Source organism: Terrapene carolina, unplaced genomic scaffold (genome assembly GCF_002925995.2).
Source record: "Terrapene carolina triunguis isolate 2854851 unplaced genomic scaffold, T_m_triunguis-2.0 Scaffold789, whole genome shotgun sequence".
Taxonomy (NCBI): domain Eukaryota; kingdom Metazoa; phylum Chordata; order Testudines; family Emydidae; genus Terrapene; species Terrapene triunguis.
The window spans coordinates 2,783,039-2,810,496 of record NW_020665140.1 but is presented as its reverse complement, the minus strand read 5'-3'; the positions used below and the strand labels follow the sequence as shown (position 1 = coordinate 2,810,496).

General features: G+C 41.5%; 1 protein-coding gene across 2 annotated transcripts in view; it reads left to right on the top strand.

Moving 5' to 3' along the window:
* Positions 1-578: 578 nt before the first annotated feature.
* The window catches only part of SMARCAD1 (SWI/SNF-related, matrix-associated actin-dependent regulator of chromatin, subfamily a, containing DEAD/H box 1), a 76,301-nt gene continuing 49,421 nt past the window's right edge, over positions 579-27,458 (top strand). The window contains exons 1-5 of one of the 2 annotated variants that reach the window (XM_026660477.1): positions 579-663; positions 1,208-1,452; positions 18,645-18,819; positions 23,835-24,003; positions 27,065-27,128. In XM_026660477.1, coding sequence (XP_026516262.1) covers positions 1,236-1,452; positions 18,645-18,819; positions 23,835-24,003; positions 27,065-27,128 — 625 coding nt within the window. In that variant the 5' untranslated portion in view covers positions 579-663; positions 1,208-1,235. Of the gene's footprint in view, positions 664-837; positions 861-1,207; positions 1,453-18,644; positions 18,820-23,834; positions 24,004-27,064; positions 27,129-27,458 lie in introns of those variants that run through there. The other variant, XM_026660478.1, reaches the window with a different exon arrangement.

Sequence of the window (27,458 nt, the reverse complement as noted above, 5' to 3'; positions counted from 1 at the left end):
GGGGGTGTGGGGACGCAAGGTGGAAGTTTCGCCTAGGGCTCGAAACTTCCTTGCACCGGCCCTGGAGGGAGCAGGGCTCCCGCTCTAGGGTGACCAGACAAGACAGCAAGTGTGAAAAATTGTGACAGCGGGTGGGGGTAATAGGAGCCTATATAAGAAAAAGATCTAAGAATCGGGACTGTCCCTATAAAATCAGGACATCTTGTCACCTATCCTGCACGGCGGGTTAGTTTTTACTGTGGCAGCGGGCAGGGCGGTTTTTGTGCTTGTGAAGGTGCCAGGGGATGGCAGACTAGGGGGCACCCCTCAGCAGTTACTTGAGGGTCACCGCTCTGCGGGGTAGAGCAGGGAGCTCACTCCCATCCCATCGCTACCCAGTAGCAGCACCGGGGCCTCTGCGGGCTGGACCGAGCTACGTCCCTTGCCCGCCCTGTCCTTGACAGAGCACTGGCAGATCAGCGAAGGCACGCGCTTGAGGCGCGGGGTGGGTGGCGCGCGCGCTCCCCAGAGGCCCAGCTCCAGCAGGCGAAGGGGCTGCTGGGAAGCAGTGATGTCATCATTAAGCGCGCCGCTGTCGCCGTCCTCTGACGCCGCCGCCGCGCTTTGCCTCCGAAAAGGGTCCCCTGCCGCCGGCGCCACCCTCGCCCTGCCGCACCCGCGCTGGTGGGTACCTGGAGAGGCTGAGGCGGGGGCGCTGCTGGTGCCTCTGCGCCCGCGGTAGCCGTGGTAGGGTTAGCCGGGGCTCGACGGGCTGAGCCGCTTCATCTCCCCCCCCCACGCCCCCGCCTGCATCATCGGTCCCTCCCCGCCCTCCTCCTTTTTGTCTTTGTCAACCAGGTGGCTCTGCCCGGGTGAGACAGGTGCGGACTGGGGGCGCTGGGCGGGCACCTCTCCCGGCCCCTCGGGGAGCGGATTGAGGGTGGGGAGGGGATGGATTGGGCTCCCGATTCGTTTTTCCCTCTGTAATATATTACATTTCCTCCCTCCACATGGGCTTGTTTCCTTCTTGCCTCCGGGCCAAGGCCTGTCCCGGGCCGTGCTGGGTGGGGAGTAGGGCGAACGACCACTCGTTTTTCCTTCTTCCGTAGCAGTTTCTGTGTCTGTTTGTTGTCTCGGTGCCTTTTGGTTTTGAGTAAGCCATGGGTGATTGTCTTTCCTCCTTTCTCCCACAGAGACTGTAGAATCAATCCTGTTTCCTTTCTTGCAGACAGCGGCAGGAGCTATAGGCTGAGATTATGAGTTTGTTTAATCTGGACCGCTTTCGCTTTGAAAAGAAGGCTAAAAAAGTGGAACAGGAAGATCCACCTCCTTCTCTTCCTGTAGCTGAGATACCAGCTGCTCCTTCTCCTGCTGCAGCAGACAATGCTGGTGGTGGTGGTGGTGGTGATGATGAGGTTACAGATGACAGCAGCAGGCCAGATACTCCAACATCAGATGTGACTGAGAAAACTGGTGAGTCACGTGTTTGATTTGTGTCTAGCACAAACACATTGATAATGTATTTATAAGAGTAAAACATCTTCCCCACTTACAGCTTTTTTTCAGTACTTCCCCCTTTCCAAATACCACTATTCCATGATAACTGCCTTAAAAGCATCAAACTCTGCCATAACATTTTCTTCTATAAAAGTGAATAGAGGGCTGAATCAGGATTTAAAAGGTCAGGCTTGGAGCCTGCTGAGAACCAGTAATAAAGTGTTTCATTGACTAAGACTAACCCAAAGCCTGACAATTTTTAAAACATGTTGCCCTTCCTTTTGTATAAACATTTCCATTGTAACTGAAAGCATTTTTATATTTAACATCCCCTCCCCCCATCTACCTCTCAAGGAAAGCATCCTAGAACCTCCAAAAAACAGAAGATGTGGTATCCCCTATATACATCACTAGGCAGATCTAACTTATCTGTGGAGTACTTTTAATACTACAGTGATGTGTGCTGTACAAAACCTTAATCTCTCTGCTGTTCAGTTACCACCCTCTGATCATAACCTAGTCTTTTTCAACATCATCCATCAGCACCTCCATGCAACTTGGCATGCAACCTTTCCATGACGTCAGTGCATCAACGTTGATGACTTGTCATTTGCTCTTAGTCCTCTCTTCCCTTTCTTCCATTGGTATGGTTGATTGTCTCTCCATGTTTGACTCTCCTCTACCCTTGACTCTTTTGCTTCTCTCTTCCATCACATGGTCTGCCTTGCCTACTTCCAGCTCTGGCTCCCGCCAGTACCAGCTTCCTGCTCTTATGTTGTGGAACTCCCCCTTGCAGAAATCCTATGATAAAGGGTAATTTCCTCCAGTACTTATTTGTTCTCTCTTCCTTCAGTTCTGTCAGCTTCCTAGCTAAACAGTTGTAGTTTTCCAATGTAACTGAATCCCAGCTGCCTTTTCGTCACTTTTGATTCATTCTTCAAGCAATTCTGTCCTCCTGCTTTCACTTTTCCACACAGGATCTCACTGATTTCTTGCAAGAGAAAATAGACAAAATATGGTGTGAGTTCCCCTTTTTTCTTACAACTCTTTCCTCCATCTCTGCTATTACTAATACAGAAGTTTCTCATCTGCTCACCTCCTCTAACCCCTCCACTTGCGACAGTGATCCCCCTTCCCTTGTGCCAACTCTCATTCCCTCTGACTCTTCTCCATAAACTCTCACTCTTCTTCTATGGCTCTTCACCTCACTACGTAAGGATTTTGTAGCCTTCTCATCTTAAACCCCCCCCCTTTACCCCAGCAACTGCTGCTCCATTTCCCTTTTTCCTTTAATTTCTAAGCTAATTGAATGTGGTGTTTACAACTGCTGTCTGGAATTCCTCTCTTCAATTTCCATCCTAGACGCTTTTCAATCTGGCTTCTGCACCTTGCATTTCAGTGCAACCACTCTTGTCGAAGTGTCAAATGACATCTTCCTAACCAAAGCTCAGAACTAATACTCCATTCTTAACCTCCTTTATCTGTCAGCTACTTTTAACTGTCTACCATGCTCTTCATTTTCTTGAAATCTTGTCCTCCTTTGGCTTCTCTCATGGTTGTTTCCTCTCGTGGTTCTTTTTCCTCTGTTTCAATCACTCCTTCAGCTCCTTCTTTGGAGCTCTTAAACTCCCCCCCTCCTTCTGAGTCCTTCCCACTTCCTTCTTTGTGGATGATCACACCAAGCTTACCTGTTGCTCGGGCTTCTAACTTGGACATCGTCTTTGATTAGAACTTCTTTCTAGGTCCTCACATCCAGGCTATGTCTAAATCTTGCCTAATATTTCTTTATAACATTGCTATAATACTGCTGTTCCTATCCATACACAATAGCTAAAACTCTTATCCAAGCACTTATCTGGTATCTTGAATATGGCACAATCGTTTTCTCTGGCCTTGACTACTGTCTTGCATATATCTATTCAGAATACTGCTGAAAAATATTTTTCCTAGTCCATTGCTTTGACATGTCACTCCTCTCTTTGCATCCCTCTATTGCTTCCCCGTCATCTGTTGCATCAAAACATAAGCCACTTGTCTTCACTTTCAAAGCCCTTTATAACCTATCTCCACCTAGTTACCATCTCTCATTCTCTGTTAAAGTTGACTTCTCCCCCTAGTGAATCAATGGTGTCAACCTTCATTGCCCATTCCTTAGGTTTTCAAACAACTGCCTTTGTGATTTCTCCCATGCTGCACTTCAGATTTGGGAGGAGTGCTCTGTAAGCATCTAGAAAACTTTTCTATTACCTTCCTTCAATACCCTCCTTTGCCATGATTCCTACAAAAAACGTAGCCGTTAGGCTGCTGGAGTGCAGAGACCACTGCCTATGGTGCTGACCAATATTGTCTCATTGTATCCTTAGACTAACAGACTGATAGGGAGAGTACATCTGTTGTCTTATACTTGGGGTAGGTCTACACTTCAAATGCTCATCTGCTCAGTAGCGCTTTAATGAAGACACTCTAGTTAATCTACCTCCATGACAGACGGTAACTATGTCAGCGGGAGAAGCTCTCCCACCAACAGAGCGCTGCCTACACTGGCACTTAGGTCCGTATAACTACATTGTTCACAGATATAGATTGTGCAAACACCTGAGCGATGTAGTTATACCGACGTAATTCTGTAGTGTAGACCTGGCCTCAGATGGTAAATTCTTTGGGGCTGGATTGCCTTTTTGTTCTGTGTTTGTACATGATCCATGACTAGGGATCCTGTGGGTGATGGTGGTGGTAAGAATGTAAGCCTGGAGCAGTGGCCCAGAGAATAGTTTATTTAGTTTATCTGACTGGGTTGCTAACTTCATTTCTATTTGGATCAAATCTTCAGACAATCAGTGAAGAAATTGAGCTATCATAATAGTTGTCAATTAAAAAAGATCAGTCATTTTAATAATCTTGTTTACTTCTGAAACTGCTGTACTGTCTAATGCTAACACTCATCTTATATTTAAAGGGCAAGAATAAAGGAATAAGTGTTTTCTCTTTTTTTTAGTTTTTATTTTGTTTGTAAGCCGGAGTCAGAATTTCCACTTGAATCAGTCTGTTCTCACTGGTTGTAGGGCTTTTGTGTAGCAACCACATAAAGAAGAGAGAAAGGACATATATTATTGTAAACACAAAAAGTGGCAGGGGATTTGGGGCAGATGAGGTATCCAAAACTGCTTAACTTATTTTCAATTAATTACTTTTCAAGTTGACTGTGAACCCTAAACCATGTCTGTTTAAGGGAGAAATAATTTGAAAGCTACTGTGCATACGCAACAGTTTCCCTCCCTCCATGCTTCATAATGTTCTTGGATTAGCATATGGACTGTGCATGCATGTGCAGTAGCTACATTAATCCAGGGCTTTGAAACTCAGGACAGCAATCTTGATTTGGTCTCTGTATCAAAGCTAGCCAATGCTAAGTATGGTGTTTAAGAATACATGTTCCCAGTGACCTCTGATGGTGAGTAGGTGGACTGTAGGTTTCTCAATTAGATGGATCTTTCTTGTGGCATTAGGCTTCATTCATGGGTATAGAGAATAGCAATAGTTGAGCCCAGTTGTTACAAAAGCATGGGTCTCTGCACCCATTTTACTCTCATCTGTCCAATCTTCTGGCCGGATCCAGATGAAATGTGGGTGTTTATGTAACCAGCTTCATTTGGGTAAGCAAGTGCAGTGTTGTGTCTGAGAGCAGCAGACCATTGTAACAATCCAGGGACTCATGCCTTTGATGGACGGAGTTGTTACGAATGAGGAAAGTACTTCAAAATGCATGTCTCTTCCTACCAGCATAACTTTATGCTCGTCTGCGTTCAGCTTTAGCCAATTGCTCTTCATCCAGATGTTTTCTGCAATATATTGCAGATTCCTCAATATGGCAAAGTTAGACAAGGAGATGTAGTGTTGGGTGTTTGCTACTGCCACTTCAGCCTGTTCTGTCTCACTACTATTCCCAGTGGCTTCATGTAGATGTTGAATTCGAAGGAGGGAACTGAGCCATGCAGCTGTTTTGTGCTTCTCCTGTTGCTGGAGAAGCACAAAATAAGCTATTGATGGTTTTTGCTTTTACATAGAAGTTGCATAACACACTGTCAGTTTTTCAGGAATCTTCTCCTGTGGTTGGTCACTGCCTAGTGTACTGTGGGAGTTTACTGGGAAGCACATATTAACATTCTTGACTTCATAAAAAAAGATATTGGCATGAGCCAATGGAAACCTGGTACCACTGTTTTCTCTTAAATAAGTTGAACTAGATGTATAAAACTGGCTTAGTCTCTGATCCTGCATTTGTGTAGGTGAACCTTTATGCCTGCCCAGTGCCCTGTTGACTTCAGTGGGACTCATTAAAAGTGAAAGTGTCCATGAATACAGATCCAATTGCAGGACTGTGGCCTTAATTAACAATAGTCTTAAGGCATTTATGTAATTACCAATACTTCACACTTGCATAATGCTTTACATTTTCAAATTGCACAAAATTTCATTACTTAACAAGAGATATTGTGACATAGTGCCATTTTCCAGTTGTGTTAGTTACACTTGTCTGCACGTCAACCAGAATATTAATTTCAGATACACCAGTTTAAATGAGTTAATTGTCTTATTTTAAAGTAAATAATGTGTACTAAGGGCTGCATAGTAGAAACATGCATTCTCAGGTTTTGTTTGTAGGAAGCTATAACTTGTGATTAAGTTATGAAAAAGAAAATAGTCTCAATAGCAGGAGATATTCTTTAACAATGATATCTGGTTGTGGTATGCACGTAATGCACAACCTGGTTGTGTCCATGCAGCTGGGTTTCTCCCAGTACCATATGATCTTTAAGGCATCCTATGGCTGTTGTCATAAGCCAGGTGGCCATTAGTCCACCCCATTACGGCAAGTTGCATGGTCAATATTGTGGGAGATTAAGAGCCAAACTGCAACACTCCCTATGAACATTGACCCAATAATAATAATCCCTTGAATACTGCATGCAGATATGGTTGCCCCATTCCAAAAAAAAAAAAAAAAGAAAATTGAAATTGGAAAAGATTCCTTAGGGGTATAGAAAGGTTTCCGTATGAGGAGCGATTAATAAGATGGACTTTTCAGCTTGGCAAAGAGATGACTGAGGGGGGGATATGATAGAGTTCTCTAAAATCATGACTGGTGTGGAGAAAGTAAATAAGGAAGTGTTACTCCTTCTCGTAACATAAGAACTAGGGGTCACCAAATTAAACTAATAGGCAGGAAGTTTAAAACAAACAAAAGAAAGGATGTTGTGAAGGCCAAGACTATAACAGGGTTCAAAAAAGAACTAGATAAATTCATGGAGGATAGGTCCATCAATGGCTATTAGCCAGAATGGGCAGAGTTGGTGTTCCTAGTCTTTGTTTGCCAGAAGCTCGGAATGGGGCCTTTCTGATGGATCACTTGATGATTACCTGTTCTGTTCATTCCCTCTGGGGCACTTGTCATTGGCCACTATTGGAAGACAGGGTACTGAGCTAGATGGACCTTTGGTCTGACCCAGTGTGGCTGTTCTTATGGAATAACTCGCCAAAGGAAAATATGGAAGCCTTGCTTTGAGCCACTTAAAACTGGATTAGCTCGATCATTAGGAAATGCTTTCTACAGAACACTTGTACACTGGCAAAGGGAAGGACTAGATGACCCATTTAGGACACTTCTAGAATAAAAATATTTTTTAAAGTGGTCAATATTTTTTCTCTCTAAATCAAGGTAGTTGAGATACAATACCTGTTTACTAAACAAAATATAGCTGTCTCTACATACTCAATAACCAATCTTCATAAAAAGATAATGATATCTTACATATCAGCAGAACTGATTCATGGAAGACCTTTGCATGTGTTACACTAATAAAATAATACCAACAGGATCTTATAAGGTGGACAAGGCAAAACGCCACATGTATTGTAAATACAGAGAGAGAGCGAGAAATCAGGATATGCAATTCATATTATTTCACTACCATTCCTTATTCATTCACACACTCATTCATACAAGTTCTGCAGTTGTTATAGTTACCAGCCTAGAGGTTGCTCGTGGCAGAGTACTGGCCAGGTAGCCTGCGCACGAGGGTGGAGCCGAGTCCTTGTCAGATGCGCATCTGATGCTCCTGGAGGGTGGTTGCAAAACCAGACTCAAAGTTTTCAGTCTTTAGAGTCTGTTCTTATAGGATTTTGTCCTTATACAAGTCTATGGGAATTGCTTCATCCTGCTGATGTTTGTTTGAGGTGATTATCAATCAGCAGGTGGCACATCCCTGATGTCTGAGTGTTACCTTGTTCTTCAGAGTCTTCAGCCCTCCATCCGGGGGGGCGCACTTGGGTGGATTCCGGCCTGCCCTCCGGGGGTCATCCGGTTATCTGTAGTCTGCGCATTCTTTGGCCAATTGAGACTGAAGTTGTAATTCTTAGGCTGGCACTTCCCTGACCATTCATTCTTTATCTAAATCAATTTATCCTTTATCTAAATCAAGCATCCATTCACATACATCCTCTATTTTAACATACATTTATCACTTATTACTTTACTATTTCTTAACTTCTAGCAACTCTCAGGATGTTGCAATTTTACTTAAAACTTTAGTAGCTTTTAACTTGTTTGTTATGTATGTTAAACTGTGTTCTGTTTGGAAGAACAATTACAGTTGTTTTTGAGAAAAGACTTTCTGTCTTAAGATGTGTTAACACAATTAGCAGTTTGGCCTTGCATGTTTCTCACAGAGAGGGAGAGACACAGAAATGGAAAAAGCAAGAGGCCTAAGCTGTGGGGAATTCAATTGAATTCAATTTTACCCCTTGTCTCTCTTGGCCTCAAACTTGTTGTACACATACACTTTATGGTTCTACATACACTTTATGGTTCTAATACAGAAATTCCCTGATATGGTCCAACACATGTTGATTCATACAACTAAAATTCCTTCCCAGAAAAGTCTCCTCCGTGACCTGTTTCTGATCATCTCTCTCTCTCTCTCTCTCCAAAAAAAGAAGCACCAACCAAACAAAAAGCCACCTGCTGGATTTTGTGGCCTCCCTTTTGTCTTTTATCTAGGTCCTTATAATTTAATTATGTGGGTACTGTTAAAAAAAAAAAAAATTGAGAAATCATCTTCCTCTTTCTTTCAGGACGGTACAGCTTTTAGTGATGTTTTTTAAAGTTCTTGGTGATGATCTGAGACTTTGATTTTACCTATTTTATTTGAAATATAAATCTACAGAGACGTACAGTCAACCTTAAATCTAAACAGTTTAAAAGAATGAGTCAAAACTAGTTCTACATACTATGTGCGTCCATAAGACCACTGTCAGTGGTGTTATTCCTACACAAAAAACATAACTAACTTTAAACAATGGTTGTGCTGTGTTATTTCTTTCCTTCACAGCCTCTGCCCTTTGGCCATCCACAGCCCTCGTATCTATCCTCCTTCTGAACAACTTGCTTTGCAGTCTTTAATATCAGCTATGTTTGTATGTTTATATATTAATTATCAAATAGGGCTGTCAAGCAATTTAAAAATGAATTGCATTGTTAAGCAATAATAGAGTACTATTTATTTTTGGATGTTTTCTCCATTTTCAAATATATTGATTTAAATTAAAACACAGAATACAAAATGTACAGTGCTAACTTTGTTTATTTTTGATTATAAGTATTTGCACTGTAAAAATAACAAAAGAAATAGTTTTTTTCAATTCCCCCATTACAAGTACTGTAGAACAATCTCTTTATCATGAAAGTTGAACTTACAAATGTAGAATTATGTACAAAAAATAACTTTGAATTAAAAAATAAATGTAAAATTTTAGAGCCTGCAAGTCCATTCAGTCCTACTTCTTGTTCAGCCAATCGCTCAGACAAGCAAGTTGTTTACGTTTGCAGGAGGTAATGCGGCCCGCTTCTTGTTTACAATGTCACCTGAAAGTGAGAACAGGCATTCGCAGGGCATTGTTGAGTTGGCGTCGCAAGCTATTTTCCTGCCAGATGTGCCAAAGTTTCATATGTCCCTTAATGCTTCAACCACCATTCCAGAGGACTTGCGTTCATGTTGATGACGGGTTCTGCTCGATAAAGATCCCACAGCAGTGCGGACCTACACGTGTTCATTTTCAACATCTCAGTTAGATGCCATCAGTAGACGGTTGATTTTCTTTTTTGGTGGTTTGGGTTCTGTAATTTCCATATCGGAGTGTTGCTCTTTTAAGACTTCTGAAAGCATGCATCGCACCTCGTCCTTGTCAGATTCTGAAAGGCACGTCAGATTCTTAAACCTTGGATCTTGTGCTGTATCTATCTTTAGAAATCTTGCATTGGTACCTTCTTTGCATTTTGTCAAATCTGCAGTGAAAGTGTTCTTAAAACGAACAACATGTGCTGGGTCATCATCCGAGATGGCTATAACTTAAAATATATGGCAGAATGTGGGTAAAACTGAGCAGGAGACGTACAATTCTCGTCCAAGGAGTTCAGTCACAAATTTCATTAACACATTTTCTTAACGAATGTCTTCAGCATGGAAGCATGTCCTCTGAAATGGTAGCTGAAGGATGAAGGGCATACGAATGTTTAGCACAGGGGTTCTGAAACTGGGGGTTGGGACCCCTCAGGGGGTCACAAGGTTATTACATGGGGGGGTCATGAGCTGTCAACCTCCACCCCAAATCCCGCTTTGCCTCCAGCATTTATAATGGTGTTCAAAATATAAAAGTGTTTTTAATTTATAAGGGGGGGTCACACTCCGAGGCTTGCTATGTGAAAGGGGTCACCAGTAAAAAAAAGTTTGAGAGCCACTGGTTTAGCATATCTAGCACGTAAATAGCTTGCAGTGCCTACTAACGAAGTGCCATGTGAACACCTGTTTTCACTTTGAGGTGACATTGTAAATAAGAAGCGGGCAGCATTATCTCCCATAAGTGTAAACAAACTTATTTCTCTTAGGCTTGGTCTACACTTACCCCCCAATTCGAACTAAGGTACGCAACTTCAGCTACGTGAATAACGTAGCTGAAGTTCGAAGTACCTTAGTTCGAACTTACCTCGGTCCACACGCAGCAGGCAGGCTCCCCCGTCGACGCCGCGGTACTCCTCTCGTCTAGCTGGAGTACCGCAGTCGACGGCGATCACTTCCTGGTTCGACTTATCGCGTCCAGACAAGACGCGATAAGTCGAACCCAGAACTTCGATTCCCAGCCGCCGAACTAGCGGCTGGGTGTAGACATACCCTTAGTGTTGCCTGAACAAGAAAAAGGACTGAGTGACTTGTAGGCTCTAAAGTTTTACATTGCTTTGTTTTTGAATGCAGTTATATAACAAACAAAAAATCTACATTTGTAAATTGCACTTTCAGGATAAAGAGATTTCAATTCACCTCATACAAGTACTGTAGTGCAAAATACTATTTCTTTTATTTATAATCTTTACAGTGCAAATATTTGTAATAAAAATAATAAGTGAGCGCTGTATACTTGGTATTCTGTGTTGTAATTGAAATCAATGTTTGAAAATGTAGAAAAATATTTATTACATTTCAATTGGAATTCTGTTGTTTAGTGGTGCAATTAAAACTGCAATTAATCACAGTTACTTTTTAAAATCGTGATTAATTTTTTTTAGTTAATCGCATGAGCAATTAATCGACAGCCCTATTATCAAAATACAGGACTGGTGTGACGTTAAGCCATGTTGTGGATAGCAGTTCTGCACATGGTGTAAGTTGTATTTTCACTTGCTCCCCTCTGTAGACTTCTGTATAGGGGGTATTTAAGGTATAGAAACCAACTGTGTAAAGTACAACAGATTGTATACTCACAAATATAAGCAGACATTCAGTGTGGCAGAAGGAGTTTTGAGGGATGTATTAGTGCATAGGCGTTGGCTGCAGTAATGCATGCGCTGAGAGCTAGTACCCTAGATTTCTGATGTCTAGGCTTTCTAAAGTCCACTAATGGTTTAAAAATAAATTGTGTCTGTTTTTAAGGTAGGTTTTTCCCCCCCAGGGATTAAGTTACTGCATTACATGCAATATTTTCTTATTTAAAACAATTATTTTTCAGCCTTGGCGGTACCCTTTGTAAGTGACGTAATTGTCTAGTATCTTTTATGCCTGGGGTACATCAGTTGAAAAATATTCTTTTCCACAAACAAATTGAGCAATGTATGCCTTATTTGTGCAAGTACACTTTAATTCCATCCCTAGTTCCCTCTTCTTTCCAATCTTTTCCCACCACCTTGACTTGAAACGAAATTTGAAAGCTCGAGGGCTTGCACAGGATAAATAGAAGTCATTATTCTGGGGCATAAAAGAGGAAAACAATTTTATTTTCACATCCTAGGTTGAGTTTCCAGGTCTTGCACTAGAAAAGTATCTTTTTATTTGGAAAGTTTGTACACTTTTATTTGGAAAGGATTTTTTAAAAAGGTGTTCTCTTTTTTTTTTTTTTTTTTTTTTTTTTAAGAACGGAACAGTGCTGTAAGTCCATTATCAACAATCATCACCTCCAAGAGGCTTGTAATTTTAATCATTAACATTTTAAAAACAATAATCCTCAATGCTCCAAGCTTCTGAACAATCCTAATGTCTTTGTCCTTGGCGATCCCCTCTTCCTAGTCCCATTTGTGTTTTCATGTTACTTTTCTAAATTTAGACTGTAAACTCTACTCCTGGGGGAATTCTGCACCACTGTGCATGCGCAGAATTCATGTCCCCAACACACATTTTTTTTTTGCTTCCCTGCAGAAACATGACTTTCTGATGGGAAAGCAAAGGGAAGCCACAAGAGCAGTCACACAACCCTCCCCAGCCGCAGAGGCATGTCATTTTGGGCGCCTGGACTAGCCGGCAGGGAAGTAAATCACAGCGAGGGGAGGTGTTGTTTTGTTTGTTTGCTGGAGACGCTGCAGCTGCTGGCTCCTACTCTGTGCTGGGCTCAGCTGCTAGTCCTGGCTAGGCTGGGGGTCTGGGGAGGACTTGCTCTTTCTCCTCAAGGGGTGACCGGGGCTGGGTCAAATCTTCCATGGCTGCAGGAGGCTTTGCCTTCCCCCCCCCCTCCACATTTCCTGCCCCCATCACTCCTCTGCTGCAGGGGGAGAAGGGTCACTTTACGGGGTGCTGCCCCTCCCACATCCAACCCCCCTGCATCTGGAGCCCCCCTGCCGAGCCCCTTTTCTGGACGCTCCCCCGCTGACCCCCTCCCCCCATGCAACCAGACTTCCCCTGCACTCGAACCCCACCCTGACGAGCCCCACATCTCCTGTACCTGGACCACCCTGCTGAGTCCCAACCACCTTCACCTGAACCCCCCTACAGAGTCCCATTGTCTCTGCATCCGGAACCTCCCATTGAGCCCTTGTACATCCAAATCCCGCATGTGGACACCCCACTGAGTTGCCTGCACTCAGATTGTCCCACACAGAGCCCTCTCCCCCCACACCTGAATCCCCCCACTAAGCTGCTCCACACTTGAATTCTGCAAGGCTGAGCCTGCCAGCCTACACCTCGTGCACCTGGTACAGAGGGACAGGGCCCTGGGATGTGTTTGGTGTAGGCCATGCCCTTGCGCTGTGTCAGGGTCGGGTGCAGCCTCACCACCGAGTCCATGTGCCAGAGGTGCGGCGTGCAGGGTGATCTCGGACCTCAGTGCAGCCAGTGGTCTCTGCTCCCCACTGCCGTGCTGGAGCTGCCACATTTACTTATTGACAAATACAATTTGCAGAATTTTATAATATTGTGTGCAAAATTTGTATTTTTTTGGCACAGATCTCCCTCAGGAATACAGTAGGGAGCCTGTCTTTACTTTATAAAGTGCCATGCATATTTATGGAGCTATAGAAGTAATATTTCTTGTCTTGTTGATGCTGATACTAAACTCAGTACAGATCTCAAGTTTGGAATGCTTTTCAATTTTATGCTGCCTTCGTAACTTGATTTTTCAGGGTTGTAGAATGACTGCGGTGTAGAGGGAAGGAAGAGGGGATTGGTTTTTGTCAGCTGAGCTTTTGCACGTACGGGCAGATGGGGTGGTGTTAACTAGGAATCAGTTGAAGCTTTTTGCATTAAGAAGAGGATACGTCCTACTCCTTGCCCCCTTGTGAATAGACAACTGGCTAGAAATTCTGTTGGGGGACTTAGACTAGAAGTTAATCATCCCGTCAACCCTTGACAACAACCAGACATTTCCCTGCTCTCCTAGTATCTGCAGCTGCCTCCCTTAATGGCAGATAGGCATATAGCTGTATTGTTCTGTTAAAATCATCAGCAGTGAAAGATAAGAACATTGACATACAGGTCGAAACTTTCTAGTCCGGCACCCTCGGGACCTGACTGGTGCCGAAGCAGAAAATTTGCCAAACCGTGGGAGGTCACTATTGTGGAGAGCGGGTCTCTTTTTTTATTTTTATATTGCCGAGGCGAATAAACGGAACAATACTTGCAATGCCGCCTAGCCAAGGTTTACCGGCTCTCTTCATAACAAAGTGTTAGTGTTGTTACACAATTTTACTGTATTGGCACAAGGAAATAAGTAGAGAAAGCACAAAAAACATAAAATAAAATCATGCTGGACCACGGATGTTGCCAGACCAGAGAGATTCAACCTGTATAAACTTCTGTCATTAAAATGAGAGTTAACACTAAATTGAGTAACAGCAGAGATGCCAACCCTCCCCAATTTTTAGAAATCCTCCCAATTTTTTTTTTTAACATATAATTATGAAATTACTAATTCAGGCTTAAACCTACTAATTTTGCAAGCACATGTTAATTCATATGCAATTTTGTTATATATAAAGTAAAAAAACGCACATTGGACAATGCAGTAGGATCCACGCAGGGCAGTTTGAGTACAGTGTGCAGCCTGGGGCTCATGCAGTGAATCTGACGTCCCAAGCCCCACTGACAGTCGCTGCGGCTTGTCTCCTATCAGACCCTCACTGCACAGTCTGCGGGGCAGGAGAAGACAGTGCCGAATATGAGAGAGGAGGGAGAAGAGAAAGAGTATCATCCCTAGCAGGAGGTCCAGGTCTGGGACTGGTGAAGGTAATTAAAAGACCTAGGCGGCATAGGAAGGCAGCTTTCCTAGGGCCTGTCCTCCCCTTCTTCCTGTTTGGGGTGCAGGTGGAGGAGCGCAACAGGGGTGGCGTGGTGGCCCAGGTGTGCCCCCCTCCCTTTGGCTATAGAGTGGGGAAGAAGGGGGAGCAGTCCTGGTTTTTTTCAAGGGAGGGGTGAAAGAGGGAGCTGCAGACAACCTCCCTAGCTATTTTCATTAACCTCCCTAAAAGTCTCAGAACAAGGTTGACATCTCTGCTGTTGTTACCAGCTGCTTGCAGATTCATGAAGTCACTGTTTTGGTTTCAGTTTCCCGTTTGGGTACCATATTGCCGTCATGCTGTCCAAAAACTTTTTAAAAACAAAAGCTTATGTTTTGCAGTCAAATTTCACAGCGTAGTTGGGATTCTGCAGTTTCTTACTTGATAGCAGAAGGCTGGAAAGCACCGGTTCCTGCATTTGTGCGCACCATTTTGAATCTACACTAACTAGACTGAATTTCCAAAGCTTTTCTGTTTAATAATATTTTTTATATCAGATGAAGCATCATAAGATTGGCACGTAACAGTTGCTGTAGAGTGAACAGTAGCATATAGAAAAAATTACTGTCACTGGAGCAAACAAGTATATCACAAAATGATAGCGAGATCAAACTGCTGGCAGTAAATCAAAGGGCAAGTCTATCCTACAGCACTACATTGGCGCAGCTGCACCACTGTAGCGCATCTGGTGAAGACTTGCTATGCCAACGGGAGAGCTCTCTCCTATTGACATAATTATTCCACCTCCATGAGAAGCGGAAGGTATGTTGGCGGGAGAGAGCCTCTTGCTGACACAGTGCTGATGTAGGTATTGCAAAACTTGTCTCTCGAGGATGCGGGGGTGAAGAGAGCTTTTTCCCACCCCTGAGCAATGTAAGTTATATTGACTTAGGATGTAATGTAGACCTGCTCTAAGTTTCACTACAAGTCTAAACATTCCAGAGGATTTTATCAGTTTGATAAAAGAAGAGTTTCTCTGTTGAAGCAGAATCCCAGAAAATAAACATGTTCTCTATTTTTACTTTTAATTTAGTGAGAAGAGTGGATTGTTGTCTCATCTTTTAGCTATGCACAAGGCCATCCTCCACAAGAGGAGCTTTCTTCCTTTTTCATCTCAATGGACAAATGCCAGGAATGATACAAAACTTTTTTTCCCCTTTAGAACCTTTTGTATTAGCATATTCCAATGTTATCTTAAATCCTGTGGCCTTTCAATTGCTGTTAGACCTTGGCACATGCAAAGGTTACATTTTATTAATGGCTGATGACTTAGTTTTCCCCTAGAATATTGACGGTGTCTTGGTTATGGTCACGGTCCACTCGTTCAACGGTGCCAGGATCCAAGTTCAAATTTTTACTTGGTTTTTCTAGTGACTCTGCCTTGTTGTACAAAGCCCTGTTATGTGTTAGCAATACATTTTACAATTTAATGGGCAGTTTTTCCCCTTCACGTCTTAAAATTCATACTGTTTTTTAGAAGTTTCCACAGTGTCAGTAAATTGCTTGAGGTCATATACTTAGTTTATCTAAGTTTCTGTCAAAAACTGCTACAGTACCTTGCAGGTTATTTTATTTTTATATTCCTGCACGGTTGCTTTCTTACAGCAGACTCCTTCCACAGCTGTCATAGTCTCCACTGCATGCTCTCTCCCTCCTCCTCCTTCAGTCTTGCATGCCTCCAGGGTCAGTAACTTTTCTAATCTTCAAGAAAATCATACAGCTTCTGTCTGAATTTATTCTAGTTGCTTGCCATACTGTCTTGAGAAGTTTTTTCTAGTTCTGCTCATTTTAAAAAAAAAATGAAAATTTTTTTTAGAATATGTGGGTAAGACATGAGGCTTCTACCTCAGATCAGGGTTCTTGACTGCCACATAATTCCTATGTGTTCTTTGGAAAACCACTTAGAACTATTCTTTAACCCATCGGAAAAATGAATATGTGGAATATTCCCACCTATTCCAAGTGCACATTTTGGTGTGTAATGTAAGGGCATGTCTATGCTGCAATAAAACGCCTGTGGCTGGCCCCTATCAGCTGGCTTGGGTTGCTGGGCTTTAGCAGTGTGGACTGTAACCTGAGTATGACATACTGGCATGGGAGCTGCCTGAGCAATATCTCCCTGACTACAGCTATCTGAAAAACAACAAACAGCATAGTGAAATGACATTTAAGGCTATGTCTACACTACTACTTATGTCGGCAAAACTTAGGTCATTCAGGGGTGTGAAAAAACACCCCCTTGAGTGACATAATTTTCACTGGCATAAGTGGTAGTGTGTACAGCGCTATTTTGGTGGGAGAGCTTCTCCTGCTGACATAGCTACTGCCGCTAATTGAGATGGTTTTATTATGTTGATGGGAGAGCTCTCTCCCATTGGCATAGAGCAGCTACACGAGCGATCTTACATCGGCACTGCTACATCGGTACAGCTGTGCCACTGTAAGCTCTCAGGTGTAAACACGGCCTAAGCTACAGATATGCTTGTAGTGTAAGTGAACCCATCCTCACCAAATATACCTTAAATCTCAAACTTACTATTCTGTGGTGCTCCAGTCACCACTTCCATCATCCGCTCAAGTGAATGAGTAAAAAGGACTGACTGGAGGCATGCGGAACGCTTGGCTTGAGTGGAGATCTACTCCCTCTGACCCCATCTTGGATTTATGCCACTAAAGATTTTAGAAGGAAAGGAGGTGTAGGGAGCCATTTGTTTAGCTGGAAAACAGAGCTCAGAGCTGCAGTGTCTACACATGATTTTCAAATCAAAGGGACTTAATTTCCAACTGTGACATGGTCAGGCCAGATGGCTACAAGAGAGTGGTTGAAGGTAGATACATTAGTTCCAGGTTAAGCAGGTCCCTTTTCCCTGGGTAAGATAACAGGGACTACTCCAGAACATTCAGGAACTTTCTAGAACTAATTAAGGCAGGCAGGCTAATTAGGACACCTGTAGCCAATTGGGAAGCTGCTAGAATGAATTAAGGCTAATCAGGATACCTGGTTTAAAAAGGCTCTCACTCCAGTTAGTGAGGTGTGCATAAGGAGCTGGGAGTGAGAGGACGTGCTGCTGGAGGACTGAGGAGTACAAGCGTTAACAGACATCAAGAGGAAGGTCCTGTGGTGAGGACAAAGAAGGTGTTGGGAGGAGGCCATGGGGAAGTAGCCCAAGGAATTGTAGCTGTCGCGCAGTTGTTCCAGAAGGCACTCTAGACAGCTGCAGTCCACAGGGCCCTGGGCTGGAACCCAGGGTAGAGGGCGGGCCTGGGTTTCCCCCCCAAACCTCCCAACTCCTGATCCAACACAGGAGGTTCCACCAGAGGTGCAGGTCTCTGGGCTGTTCCCCGACCCACATGGTGGATCAGCAGAAACTGCGGGGATTGTTCTTACTCTTTTCTCCCCATACTGGCTGGTGATGAGGTTATCTGAGTGAACAGCAAATTTGAGCCACGAAAGTGGCCAAACTTAGGGTTACTGTGAATCTCTGAGGTGAGCAAAATCCGCCAATAAACGCAGGACCCACCAAGTTAGAGGAGGAACTTTATTACACAACCCAAGAATTAAGGTAGTCTGGGCACTTTTGAGTAGAATGAAAAGCCACTTGTAATAGTTCCATGATGTCTGGGGTGGCCGGGAGATCTTGAGTTTGATTCAAAGTCATTGTTCATGTGGAAATTTAAGTCTGCTGTATGCCTCAGCAAATCCAAGACCAAGTTGGTCAAGTAATTAATTGGTCAGCCTAACCATGAAGTCACAGGTGTCACAAGGAGGGTTATACAAGTTTGGCTTGTAACCCAGCAGTTGTTCACTTTAAAAGCCATATTCATGTTTTTGAATGGCTTTTGTGTTTAAAGCTATTGGGTATTCAAACATAAGAATTTGGTCAACTAGAGAACTTAAATGAGAAGTCTGCTGATGGAAACCCATGGATTCTGGGGAGTCATCAACACCTAATGGTGTAAGCTTTATTTGAATAGTCAATGTTTTTCAATGAAAGATCATAACTTTTGTGGTGAGGCTTTAGTTGCAATGAAACATTTTGAATTTACATTCTTTTCTCCATCCTCCAAATGGCTTGTACAGAAGACTCCAGTGTCCCAGAAACCCCAGAAGCAGAGAGGACAAAGAATTTATCATCTTTCAAGAATCGAAGAGGGATACAATTCATTGATGTGTCTTCAGATAGTGAGGATCAAGGACCACCAAACTGTTCCAGTACAAAACAAGACAGTGTTCCCATGAGCGAGGTGATTGTAATGTAAGTCTTTACCATACCAATCTTCTGTAGTATTCATTATCTTCATTTGTGAGTTTATGAATTTTAATGCCCTACTTTAAAAAAAAAAAAAATTTTTTTTCATTTCGTGTGTGCTGACTAAATGCCATGTTGGTTTTGAATGTCTCCAATAACCAGGCTGTATTGAGCTTTCGTCTCAAAAAGCTTCACCTCTTTAAAGAGTTGTCTTCCTCTGAGTACTACCTAGTTCACTGGAGAAATCCCAGTTTCAATGATACTTCTGGTATTTATCACATTATGGGCAATTTTCAGTGAATTCAAGCACCACCAAGAGGATTTCTCAAAATTCAATTTTAAAAGGTTAGCTGAAGTATTTATATATTGGCTTTTGCTTAAGCTTGCTTGCTTTCATCCTGGTTTTATAGACAGATGTGTTCTCATGTAGTGCCAAAATTGTCGAGTGACCGGAGGCCTCAAGTTAATGGAAATTATTTCTTTAATATAGCTTTCGGAACTCTTCAGAATTACACAATGCTTTTCAGTTTCTCTGCCCCTGAGGAAGCACTGTTGATAGATGGTCAGGTGTTCCTTCAGGGCATAATATATAATAAACTTTATATAGTGAAGAGAGTTCAGCACAAAAATAGTTATGCATACATGGCTTGACTTTCAGAATTGTTGAACATATGACGGGTCCTATTGTAGAGACAAAGTGGGTGAAGTAATATCTTTAATTGGACCAGCTTCTGTTGGTGAGAGAGAAAAGCTTTTGAGCCACACACAGACATGGGAAGGGACAATGGCATAAGGATCTGTAACCATTAGAACACAGACCCCTCTAGGCCATGGAATAGAAGCCAGGATTCCTGAGTCTCAACATATCTTTGCTATCCAATAAATAGCTGTGAAGTCACTGGAAAGGGAGTGGCTGAGCCACGTAGAGGATGAAAACCTACTTCTGCTATTTGTTACACCATTAGCTCAAGTGGCAGAAGTGTGCTGGGGATCTAAAGGTTACAATTAGAGCTTGTCAGAAAACTTGTCAAATGTTTTTGGCTGGGGGGGGGGGCGGAATTTCAACCAATAAAGCTTTTTTGTGAAATTTCAATTGTGAAAAACTTGGAAATTTGTTTACATTGGAAAAAATCCTTTTATTGAATTTTGAAATTTTGTTTTGAATTTTTTCATTTTAATTTTTGCATTACTTCATGATGTCATATAGTTTAATATGATTTTGTGCAATGGAATTTGTTTTTTTTATGGTTTGCTGTTTTTAGAAACTTCGTTTTGTTTATAATTTCGTATGCTAAAAGAACACTAAGTCTGCAAAATCAGACACTCAAAAGCTGGGAAATACCAGAAGTAAGGTTGTCTATGCAGTGTTTAATTATATGATTCACAGAACCACAGCCTCATTGATCTCCAGAGCACAGCCTATCCCGTGCACTGAATTGGGTCTATGTAGTGAGTGAGGCTGTTGTTTTATATCTCCACTCACCAGCAACCACACAACAAAAACACTAACACAGGAACCTATCCTTGCAACAAAGCCCGTTGCCAACTCTGTCCACATATCTATTCAAGGGACACCATCATAGGACCTAATCACATTAGCCACACCATCAGAGGCTCGTTCACCTGCAGATCTACCAATGTACTATATGGCATCATGTGCCAGCAATGCCCCCCTGCCATATGCATTGGCCAAACCGGACAGTCTCTCCGCAAAAGAATAAATGGACACAAATCAGACAGCAAGGATTATAACATTCAAAAACCAGTTAGAGAACACTTCAACCTCCCTAGTCACTCAATTACAGACTTAAAAGTTGCAATACTCCAACAAAAAAACTTTAAAAACAGACTCCAGTGAGAAACTGCTGAATTGGAATTAATTTGCAAACTGGACACCATTAAATTAGGCTTGAATAAAGACTGGGAGTGGATGGGTCATTACACAAAGTAAAACTATTTCCTCATGCTAATTTTTTCCCCTGCTGTTACTCACACCTTCTTGTCAACTGTTGGAAGTGCGCCATCCTGATTATCACCACAAATTTTTTTTCTCCTGCTGATAATAGCCCACCTTAATTGATTAGTCTCGTTATAGTTGGTATGGCAACACCCATTTTTTCATGTTCTCTGTGTGTATAAATATCTTCCTAATGTATTTTCCACTGCATGCATCTGATGAAGTAGGTTTTAGCCCACAAAAGCTTATGCTCAAATAAATGTTAGTCTCTAAGGTGCCACAAGTACTCCTCGTCCTTTTTGCTGATACAGACTAACACGGCTACCACTCTGAAGTCTATAGCAGTGTTTCTCAACAACCGGTTTATGGACCAGCGCCGGTTCCTCAGATCTCTGACACCATTTAGGAAGGTAGCAAGCCAGTCCCTGGTATCAAAAAGGTTGAGAAACACCTGTTTATAGGATCCCTGCTTCATTATTTGCCGAAGTTGGAAGGTGTGTGGTGGAGGAGGCACAAGCTTTTTCATATCAGCCCCTACTTCAGCTTTTAATCCCTCTTCCCCAGGCTTTTATCCTTCCTTTCCCCTGAGCTCTTGCTCCTCATTCCTTTCCCCTGCATCTCTTCCTCCTCTGTTCCTCACGCCTCTGCATTTGAGTGAGGCTACATAGATCTTTTTTCCAAGTTGCCATTGTGCCAGCATGGGGACCATTGAGAGCACAGGAGAGAATCTCTCTCTCTCCGTTCGAGTGTCTGGTGCTATATTGGCCCCTGCTAGTAACAATTGTGGCGAAAGTCCTGCTCAGCCCCTGAATTCCTGGGCTGGGAGCATGCTCAGTTGCGCTGTGGGATAGCACATGCAGTCATGTTGGTACGTGGGAACTGTTTGAGGTTGGAGCATGCTCATGCAAACAGTCTTCAGAGAATTTAGCTGTCAAATGCTAACAAGTCTTAACTGAGCAAACTGCAATTTTTTTTCAGCAGGATCTTACTTGCCAATTTGGGGGGATGTTTACAGGGATGGTAATTTTGATACCTGAGCAATCCCCCCCACAACCACCTTTGCCAAATTTCAAATCCATGCTCCAATGTATGTTGCTGTTAGTTTTTCAGCAAAATGGTTGTTAATTTTGTTTTATCGTAGGTAAAATGTATTTTTCCTTAATCTTGTTTGCTGAGACAGCTAAATTATTTTAGCTAAAACTTTTATGACCATGTCAGTTTGAAGTAGACACCTAGCATGGAAAATTTTAGCCTTAACAATTAATTTTGTGAAGTTATAAACCACTGAAAATAAAATATTTTTAATGCAAAGTGTCAGGCAACCTTAACTATAGGTGTCACTCCCTGAGCTGCCTAGAATATATTAAAAAAATTCAGTTCATGGGTCAGAATTAAACTTGCCATGTTGTGATTAAGTATGCATTTCTTGATGCTCAATAAGAATGTGATCATGTGGGCAATGTAAGATTTATGATGTCCTTAACTATTTACTACCTTCTTATCAAGTACTTGGGATTTTATAAATGATATGATTGGTAAGCACCTTATTTAGCAAATGTAACCTTTCAAATGATTTTTGTTGTTGTTTTTTCTTTGGACTTAATGCAAATATTCTTTTCCTGCAGGTACTGAAGCAAAAGGAATTTAAAATATATTAATAGAACTATAATTTGCAGCCTCACTGTATTTAAATGTTACAAGGGATATACTCACCCTCCCGCTTAAGGGCATAAACTGATTCCTAGCTGAAGTTGGAAAGGAATTTTTTGCTTTGTTACAGCTTTGTGCTGTTGGCCAGGTGTATTTTAGGTTTGCTTAGCTTTTTAAGCACTAGTTGTAGGCAAGAACAGGGTAGTATCTGATGAAAAATGAAAATATTTTCTCGAATTTTTGCATGCATCTTTTACAGATATTTTATTACACTTTCTCAGCATGATGGTTATTCACATATTGCAGTCTAATGGAAAAATATGTAGCCAGAGTCAGTTGGAAACAACAACATTTTTGAGTTTTTACTCTCTTCCGCCCCCATCTCTATGCAGACACTTACCTAAATTAAGTTGTTGTGATGCTATCCTCTGTATAAGTATGTTTAGGTCCTGCCTGTGCTACAAAACTAAAGATAAACTGAAATGTGGTTCCATTTTGTAGGGTTGCCAGTTGTGCATAAGCCTTCATAGATTTATAGATTTGGATATATCCAAGGCTTTGGTATATCTCAGGGACATAGTTAAAACAAAATTAGGTTCTGTCTATACTGCAAGATGGAGCCACGTTTTAATATATTTAAAGTATTGTAAGTAGGTCTTTTCATGTGGCTCATTTTTTAATTTAGATGACATCTTGGATATGGATTTAATCCTTCCCTGAGTGAGTTTGTAAAGGCCCTGTCCACACTATCATCTTATCTCTGGGGAAAATTTATATTGGACCTTTTGAGCCTGAATTTGAGTTTAGATAATGCCTTAATCTATTTCCATTTGTGAAAGAGTGAACTTTGATGGTACTGACAAGACACAGATAGTGACATTACCTATTGATGTAAAGCATTCTATTGGCTGCTGTAACGTTGGATGGCTATGCGACACAGTAGGTAACAGCCCTACCCCAGATTGCCACCCTCAAATCAAAAATGGGTTTACTGGTATTGCTAAGCTAATGTACAGTAGACTTCTGTGAATTGTAGATGCTTCATTTTGTTCTGAACAGTAGATAACAAGTAAGATACAACCAGATCCACTGCTATGCTGGATATTAGTAGCTTGCAAGACTCAAAGATATCTTGCAAAAAAATTGGATTTGTGCTATTTTTTTGCTTTATGGTGAATGAATAAGGCCTTTGTTCAAGAGAATTTTTTTCTGTTAAACTGTGCTGCCAGTGATGTGTGGTTTCAGTTCTATTAAATTGTTTCCAGTTTCTTTCAAAGAATGGTATACACTAACAGCTACCTTATATGAATATAAGCTTATGTGGTGCTACATTTTCACTGAACAATTATGGGGATGCTAAAACAGAATTCCTAAGAAGAAAAAAGTCCTATTATTTCTTTTCCTTATATGGTAGCTCTGAACAGTCTGATGATGAAGAGGCTGAAGATGTACCACCTACATTTACATATACAAATGATGCAGACGAGTTGCCAGACATGGATGAGGAGGAAGACATCAGAGATGCTAAACTCCAAACACTGAAGGAACTCTTTCCGCAAAGAAGTGACCAAGAATTATTACAAGTAATACTGTTTGGTTTTGCAGCCTATTTCCTAGGCAATGTGTGTTTTTAGTGCCTTCCATGTGAATGGAAGAAGAACTTCTTAATTCTTTTATTAGCAAAAGCTTATTTCCATTTGATAAGATTTTAAAGTTTAATTACCACGGTCCTAAAAAGTCCCCCTTTAAAGCTTTTACATTCTTATTTAAATATATTTAAAACACGTTAGTGAAAATGAGGCTAAACGGTTTGCTAAATAACTTACAGAAAGAAACACCTGCTTAATAGAGGTTAGCCCTTCCCTCTCTCAGTAAAAATGATCATCAGCCCTATTTAGACAGGCAGAGTAAGGCAACCGATGTTTGGTGATCATCAGCCACTATATAATTTTTTTTTCTAGTATAGTCAAAGACATGGACTTCAGTCCCACAGGTTATCCTAGAATTTTTTTTCATAGTCCTAGTCCTTAGTTCTCTGCAATGAAAATGAAACCTAGACTACTGCTTTGGGACTTCATGAAGGAGAATTTTCCATATAGCTTCAATTCATTTTGAATTAGACCTACATCTCTGATATTTCTCATTAGTGTCAGGTGGGCTGCCTAATGCCTATTGTCTGCTGTTATCACAGTATGGATGCTTGCTTTTAAGCCCATCTATACTACATAATGATTGACAGCTCTACCCTCCTTTAGCTGAAATGTATTCTGTGCCACTTTCCTCAGATTAAGACCTCACTCACACCTGTGCAACTTCAATGGAGCTACACACATGTATCTATCTATGGCACTTGTATATGGCCCCCATTGCCATAGTATGTGAGCACTTCTCAATCTTTACTGTATTCGTCCTCATTGCACCCGTGTGAGACAGGAAAATATTCTCCCCATTTGACGAGTGAACTGAATTGGTTTGAGCTAAACCCAGGGTTGTGAGTTCAATCCTTGAGGGGGCCATTTAGGGATATGGGGCAAAAAAAAAAAAAAATAGTTGGGGATTGATCCTGCTTTGAGCAGGGGGTTGGACTAGATGACCTCCTGAGGTCCCTTTCAACCCTGATATTCTATGATTCTATGAATGACTTTCTCAGGGTCACACAAGTAGGCTGTGATGGATCAGGGTATCAAACCTGTGCATTTCTTGTCCCAGGTTAACATGCTAACCACCGGGCTATGCTTCCTTTCTGAGAAATTAAATAATAAGTGAAGGCTTAATTTGAAGATGGCACAGGTGTCACTGGTGATGTGTAGATAGGAAAGAACCCATCTTGACTTTTAGATGTCAAAGTGAGTGTTCAGAGCTGGTTGTTGGGGAGGTGGAAGTTCTTTGAATGGCCTCTGCACATGACCACTGTTAGGGAGATGCCAACCAGTGTAGTAGAAACAGTGCCTGTTGGAGTACCCACAAGCCCCACCCCATAGCTCTAAATGTTTGAGGCAGTGCTATAAAGGGGGCAAGTTGCTTCAATCATCTTAGTTCTTTCCAAATGTGCTAGTGTATGAACCTGGAACTTCTGGATGCTCTTACTCAAACTTAGTTCTAAAACAAAAATGAACTTTAATGCCTGTATACGGTTGCATTTTATTGTTTTTATTGTTTTAGTGTAGTTTTAGGGAATAAATCTCTGCTAGCTTAGTTTTTAAAGCCTTGGCATTTAAGTCAGCCAAATTGAGTCTCCTTTCACCATAGCCTTCCTGAAATCTATCTTGGTCCTCAATGCCTAGTATCTTTCCAAGTGGATTGGTGGTTTATTGAGGTACGGGGATGCTCCAATTGGCACTGTTTTTTGAGAGTGCCACTCTGCTCAGCTGTAGGTGCATGTTCTCAATAATGTGAGTGTGCAGAGGATCATTGTGAATGACGCTAATTAATAGTAAGAAATCTTCTTTTTTACTTGTATGCTGAGTAAATTTGGCCTGGAAAATACAAAGTCCTGTTTTTACGGTCACTTTTCAGGGAAGAATTGCACTTCACAGTGCAGTAAGGGTCAGAAAAATGACTAAATATTACACTGTATTACCCAGTAGATCTGCTCCCTGATTTGTGTTCAATCATATCTGCTGACTTAAGTTACAATTTTTTTTAGCTGTTAACTGGAACTCCTGTTAGCTGAATTGACTGCATTCAATTGACTGAGAGACTAAGGCTTCTGTTTTGGTTCCCTATCAACAGAATTTTCTAAATTCTAATGGCAGGGCTAATTTTTGCCCTTGTTTGCACCTGTGCAACATTCTTCTGGACATTGTAAACAACAATTGGGATTGTAAACATCAGTCCTTTTGTCACCTGTTTTTACATGAAAGTTCCTGTACAGCCTGTCCTACCAAACCCTCAGGAAATGAATGATTCCAGGGTGAGTGGTGCTTGCTTAAGACAGCTACCCTATTGTCATCAACCTGAGGCATTGTGTAATGATTAAAATTGGGGGTGAGAACATGGACTCCTGAATTGTATTTCCATCTATGTGACTGACTTGTTCGATGACCTTTGGCAAATTACTTCATGTGTAAAATGAATGCAACACTTTAGAGGTGTTGAAGTTCACAAGTTTATAAAAATACTGAGAGCCTCAAATGCAAGATATTATGTAAGGGAAGGGAGAAGGGTCTGTTCCTAGGATTGGGAATAAGAATACATATAAACTCCCAGAACAGCACATGATGCTCTATATATGCACGTGATCCAGGAAGTCAACAGATATGAAAGACTTAGCACGAAGTAATAAAACTGCTAAATAGAGAATGTTTATATTTACAACTAGATGGAATTTTAAGCTTCCAGTGCTGGAATTTTAACTAGGTAAGTTTTTGAAGAAATTAAAAGTGAACACTGATACGTTCAGAATATTCAAGAAATGCAACAAGTGAAACTTGCGTTCCTGAAAAGCAGTATTTCAATCCATATTTTTGCAGTGCTTCCAAGGCAATCACTGGCCCCTGTAATTGGCTTGGTTAATCACTGCATGTTATTGTGGTTAGATTTTACTATAAACGTTGTAAAGCAGTGAAATAATAGTTTCAACCATTACTTAGCAACTTTTTTCTGTTCAATTTGTCACTGATCACTTAATTTTTCTCTTGTTAGTTGATAGAATCAACGAGCACAATGGATGAAGCAATAGCTGCTGGTCTGAAGTTTAATGATGAAGGTATGCAGTAATCTTTACCACTGGAACATTATACCAATTGTGCATTATTCAGGAAGACTTTCCACATTGCAGCAAACTTGAGGGGAGGATATTTAAATTGAAGTGCAAAAAGACATTTATGCAAAGAGAAAAATATTCACACCGTTTAGTTTTTCTCTTCACTTAAACGGTTTTAGATTCTTTCCATGCTCTCATAATAAAAGGAGAGTTTGGTGGTTTCTGTAGCTCAAGGTTGCTCCTCTTGGTAGAACAGGACTTGCAGATTGAGTAATTGAGCGATCTTCTTGGCTTTTTTTTTTTTTTTTTTTTTTTTTTTTTTTTTTTTTTTTT